The 5,735-nt window shown below is 44.3% G+C and overlaps 1 protein-coding gene across 1 annotated transcript; it reads left to right on the forward strand.

The window, feature by feature from the left end:
- The first annotated feature begins 484 nt into the window (after positions 1–484).
- On the forward strand, positions 485–5,077 carry LOC117958688 (glucose-6-phosphatase-like). Its single transcript, XM_034895246.1, has 6 exons — positions 485–825; positions 2,180–2,402; positions 2,478–2,587; positions 2,677–2,782; positions 2,868–2,983; positions 4,552–5,077. Exons 2-6 carry the CDS (start codon positions 2,185–2,187, stop codon positions 5,058–5,060), a joined length of 1,059 nt encoding a protein of 352 aa, XP_034751137.1. The 5' UTR covers positions 485–825; positions 2,180–2,184; the 3' UTR covers positions 5,061–5,077.
- The last annotated feature ends 658 nt before the right edge of the window (positions 5,078–5,735 follow it).

Here is a 5,735-nt window from a genome sequence, read left to right on the forward strand (position 1 = left end):
GCAAAATGATCATCTCAATAGAAGATATACTGTCTCTCACATCACATGCATTATGAACAGGTAAGTGGTCTTGAAGAGGATTCTTTTTTTTCTGTCTCGGTAATATTGACTGTCTCTCATCTGGACTCGGTCTTGACTTGGACTCGACAAGTCCTGGTCTTGGACATGTCTTGGACTCGACAAAGGTGGACTTGACTACAGCCCTGACAGACGGTGAGGATGTGTGATTTTAAAAACAGAAGTTGAGAAGAATAATTTTTATGAAAAATTGAAGTTGAATGACTGATGACACGTGAGTTCACTATTAATAGGGTATTTTTGGATACCCTGGTCTATCAGATGCTAAAACCATGATGTCATGTTTACCCATGTCCCCACATCCAACCTCTGTTGTCCCTCTCACACGCTGGTCCAAAGTCCAAACCTGTGGACCAGATACTCTGGCTGTATATAAAAGAGACCTGAGTGGGACTTGCAGCACACAGGCACACACACACCTTCCACCCAGCACAGGCACACACACCTTACACCCCGCATAGGCACACACACCTTACACCCCGCATAGGCACACACACAAATTCAACAACAAATAGACTACTACATCATATTGAAACTCTTAATGAGCAGATACACACTAAAGCAATAAATGGACACACCATTCATGACATCTAAGGTCATGGGACATCTCAGCAGACCCCTTTGAGACCACATTAAGGACTCACTCACACATCCACACACACGCCGAGGACCGACTCGCTGTTCCTACATCCAAACTGCATTTGGCACGAGGAAGATGCACTAACTGAGATCACATCCCTAAATTCTGTAAGTATGATTAAGTGTATGTAGGCTAGGTAATATTGGCATTTTATTGTGCTCATTGGACTGCTGTGTCAGGACACGGTTGCTGTGTCAGGAGCTTAACTGGGGATTAAGGCAAGGTTCTGCCATGTTTTTTTGAACCAAGGACTATAAAGTGTAGGGCGGCCTAAATTCCTTTACGCATGCCTTTTTAGTGCATAGAATACTAAGCTATTAAAAAAGATGTTGGTTTATTTTTATAATCTTACACATGCTGCACCTGTCTCATGTCATAGATGTGCAAAGTATTCCCCCCCCCCCCAGCAGTAACTCTGAGGACCCACTAGGGGCCCAGGTCCCCCTGTTGAAGATCTCTAGCTTGAAGCGACACTAGAGAACCTTTTGCACCTTAAAACGATGTTTCCTCAACATCTGGTAACAGGGTGAACGGCACTGTTGCATTCTCCATGTGGCTCTGTGTCAGCTATAACCACACTGTGTAAGTTCCAGGTCGGGTACCGGATTTGTAGTTCCCATGAGACAGCAGTATTGGCGGTGATGGACGATTCCGCTACCAACCTGTGTTGACCAGTGGGCTTTGGTGTGAACCGTGCTGCTGTGTCCTGCAGAAATCACCTAAATGCCACACAGTGTCATTGGAACTGAACTTTTCCCGCTTCGGTGCCCCTACAGCTTGGAAGCGGAATTGTCCATTACCTCCGTCGTAATGTCTCCCTAGAACTACAGATGCGTCCTTCATGTAATGTAATGGACATTTCCGCTTCTATCCTGTAGGGGGACTGAAGCAGGAAAAGTTCTTTAGTGTTGCTTTAAGTTAGGGACCATCCGAGGACATATGATGTGATGTGCATGAGAACATGTGGCCAGATGCAGAAGACAGAGTTTACTAGCACTGTTGTATTTTTATACCTGCAGCTGTACTCTACAAGTAATGAATGGGTAGAGTTTTGCATTGTATCATGGGAATAACCTTAAATTGAATGCAAAAAAGCCATTTACCATGTTGAGGTTTTAACAGATGTCGCCAGTTTAACAGGATTTTGTAAAACTGCACACAGCAGATATCGACCTTCACAACCAGACACATTCCAACTTTTTTCGGTGTTGACAGGAAGCTTAACACCAGATATTGCAGTGTAATGCTTCCTTGTTGCTAAGAAACATGAGATGGATATTTTAACTTACTTAGATCCGGTAGCAACGGCTATCAGGGCGGGACGAACACATCCACTTAACTTTCTTTTTTAGAGGAACAAGTGAATCTACACACACACACACACACACACACACACACACACACGTACACACGCGCACACACAAGGATTGTAGCACCTTTTCCCCTCTTGTTGTTTTGCAGTGGCAATGGACTTGCTCCACAGCTCCGGTTTGAGCAGCACACACTACCTGCAGACCCACTTTAGCCACAGCCAGGGTTACTTCCTCTCAGTCTCCAAGGCAACGGACCTACGCACCACCTTCCTCCTGTTGTTCCCCGTATGGTTTCATGTACGGCAAGCTGTCGCCATCAGACTGGTGTGGGTGGCGGTGGTGGGAGACTGGCTCAACCTGATGATGAAATGGTGAGTGGTGGTGGTGATGGTGATGCAGGTTTCATCATATTTACAAAGTGATTCCATGGCGACATTTTTATCAAGGCTTCTGTTTGGAGAGCGTCCCTATTGGTGGGTTCAGGAGACAGGCTACTATGGCAACTCCTCCCAGCCAATGATAGAGCAGTTCCCCATGACCTGTGAGACCGGGCCAGGTAGGACCACACCTTAGGCCAACATGTGTGAGCTCATTCAGCGTCAACTTTGGTCTCTCTCTTAAAAAATGTACTTCCTCCCCTGACAGGAAGTCCCTCAGGTCATGCAATGGGGGCTGCAGCGGTCTACTACACCATGATGTCATCACTCCTCGCCACAGAGCTAAAGAAAGAAGGACATCAAATCAGGAAATGGTAAGATCCACCTCACCTGTGTTCAATGTAGACTCGCTCTGTGCAGCGTACACTCAGAGCAGCAACATGTGTCTCTGTCCTCCAGGTGTGTGCGTGTCTCACTGTGGACCCTCTTCTGGTGTGTACAGCTGTGCGTGTGCCTCTCCAGGGTCTTTATCGCTGCTCACTTCCCACATCAGGTCATCGCAGGTGTTTTCACAGGTACGGGACAAAGCACATGCTGCGTTCGAGTCGCATTGAAAAAAAATTCATTTTAAATCTCGATAAGATGATTAACTGTCATTGCTATCAATGTCAGGGCCTGCAAACATGGTCCCCGGTCCTGCGCCGAAGCTGGTTCCGCTTGCAGCTCTTACAGTAAATCACGTGAATGCAGAAGAAGTATTACTTTGTCCATTTCTGTATCGACTGTAGCTAAGTTTCCATCCGCTTGTCAATTGAATTATAGAAAGTTTGGTGAAAAATCTCATGTGAATAAATCTGGTGAAAGTGGCTTTAAAGCCAATAATAACTTGTTGTAAAGACGTCACGCGCTGTTTTGCGATCAAATTGGTATGTTGAATTGATTTGAGACATTTTAAGGTGTTTCCATTTATTTTCAACTCAAAAATGGGGCCACAGAAACTTTGAAAAACTCACAGCGTAAAACACACAGGGAAAGAAAGACCGCAGGGAGGAGCCCAAACGCTGAGCACAGCGACGGGAACATGTTGACACTGCCAGATGTGAGTCGAGTGCAGTTATGAGTTAGGCATGCTCAGATTTAAATGGTCTGTCTATGATTGTTTGATTGCTAACGTTAGCTCAAAACACCATTCAAGTGACAGCCTTTGTTGTGTTTGATTGGTAGCTTGTAGCAACGCTACCAGTCATTTAAAAAAACGTTGTAGCTAGCTATGATTGTTTGGTTGCTAACGTTAGCTCAAAACACCATTCAGCTGACAGCCTTTGTTGTGTTTGATGCTAACTTGTAGCTAAGCTAGCAGTGAACCGACTTGGTTAAGTAGGTCCATTTTTACTGTGTTGACATTACAGAAGTCTCTCGTTAGCATCTTGTATGCTACTTGTCGCAAAGTGACGTAGGCGCGACTCACATCTGCACTTGACTTACATCAGGGAGGGACACACGCCAACAAACAATCTGACAAGAGACAAAAGGAACACATACACAAAATACACTTGGTAACGAGGAAAGAAGAGGCAGGTGACACAAGGGCTGGGAAACAGGTGAGAAACAGGCAATCGCAGAGGCGGGAAAACCCAGGAAGTATGATGAGATGCTAAATTCAAAATCATGGTATTGTAAGCTTCTAAAATAAGAATTATCAGATGCTAAGTCATACAATAATCCTGAGATATATAAGCAAATATGACCTGTAAAATCCCAAAAGTCAACAATTGTCACATAATATTGACATGAAAAGTCAAAAATTATGGTACAGTAAATCAAAATCATGAGCTACTAATTTAAAAATAGCAATCATACATATCTTTGTCATGGTGGCAGTATGCTGTACCATGGTATTTACTGAAATAGCCATACATGATGGCACTCCTAATATTTTTGTCCCAGCAGAAATGGGCTTCCATATGAAATGCCATCTCTCCTCGTGGATTGGCTTTTACATGAAAATTGCCCTCACAGCATTAAGCAGTGTCATCAAAACAGGCTGTACAAGGTTTAAAATCAAAGTGTAATTACAAATGGTTACTGCACAGTACATTACATAAAGAAAGACAAATAATAACAAAAAAGGTTTTCAACGCAGGCATCCTGGTGGCAGAATCTTTCAGCCGGACCCAGCAGATCTACAAGGCCGACCTGTGCTCTTACGTCCTCACCTCCCTGCTGCTCCTCTCCCTGGCTCTCCTCCTGTTCCTGTGCCTCCAGGTGGTAGGCGTCGACCTCCTGTGGAGCGTGGAGAAAGCGCGGTGCTGGTGCCACCGAGCGGAGTGGGTCAGCGTGGACACCAGCCCCTTGGCCAGCTTGTTCAGAAACACCGGGACTCTGTTGGGCCTGGGCCTGGGGCTCCACTCGCCTCTGCATGCAGTGGTGGGCAGGGGGTCCGAGGGCACCATCTACCGCTCCATCTGTTTGAGCGCGACGCTGGTGCTGCTGCAGTTGTTTGACTCTGCTTTCAGCCCCCCCGTCCACAGCGGAGCTCTATTCTACGTGCTGTCCTTCTGTAAAAGTGCCATGGTGCCCCTGGCTACTGTGTCCGTCGTTCCCTACTGCGTCACCTCAGCCCTGGGACCCAAAGGGAAGACACTGCGTTGAGTCAGGTGACCCTATATAACATGTACTGTTATTAAAATACATTTAGAAGTACTTTACTTCAGTACAAATGTTACAAATGTACTTGTACTTTGAGTCTTTTCTTTTTGGGCCACTTTCTTCTCCTATATACTGCGCTACATTTCAGAGAGAAATATTCTACTTTTTACTCATCTGTCAGCTTTAGTTACTTTAGTTACTAGTAACTTAAGTTACTCCCCTACAGTCAACTGACAGATTGAGTCACTAGTTACTTTAGTTACTAGTTACTTTAGTTACTCCACTACATTCATCTGACAGCTTTAGTTACTAGTTACTTTGGTTACTAGTTACTTTAGTTACTACACTACATTCACCTGACAGATTTAGTTACTAGTTACTTTAGTTACTAGGTAATTTAGTTACTCCACTACAGTTATCTGAAAGCTTTAGTTACTAGTTACTTTAGTTACTAGTTACTTTAGTTACTCCACTACATTCATCTGACAGCTTTAGTTACTAGTTACTTTAGTTACTAGGTACTTTAGTTACTCCACTACAGTTATCTGAAAGCTTAAGTTACTAGTTACTTTAGTTACTAGGTACTTTAGTTACTCCACTACATCCATCTGACAGCTTTATTAACTAGTTACTTTGGTTACTAGTTACTTTAGTTACTACACTACATCCATCTGACAG

This window comes from Etheostoma cragini, chromosome 15, assembly GCF_013103735.1.
Source record: "Etheostoma cragini isolate CJK2018 chromosome 15, CSU_Ecrag_1.0, whole genome shotgun sequence".
NCBI classification, from domain to species: Eukaryota; Metazoa; Chordata; class Actinopteri; order Perciformes; family Percidae; genus Etheostoma; species Etheostoma cragini.

Coding starts and splice junctions, on each gene's coding strand:
- LOC117958688 (XM_034895246.1), top strand. CDS start 2,185: ATGGACTTGCTCCACAGCTCCGGTTTGAGCAGCACACACTACCTGCAG. Junction 2,588..2,676: donor GACCTGTGAGACCGGGCCAG/GTAGGACCACAC, acceptor CTCCCCTGACAG/GAAGTCCCTCAGGTCATGCA. Junction 2,984..4,551: donor CATCGCAGGTGTTTTCACAG/GTACGGGACAAA, acceptor TTTTCAACGCAG/GCATCCTGGTGGCAGAATCT.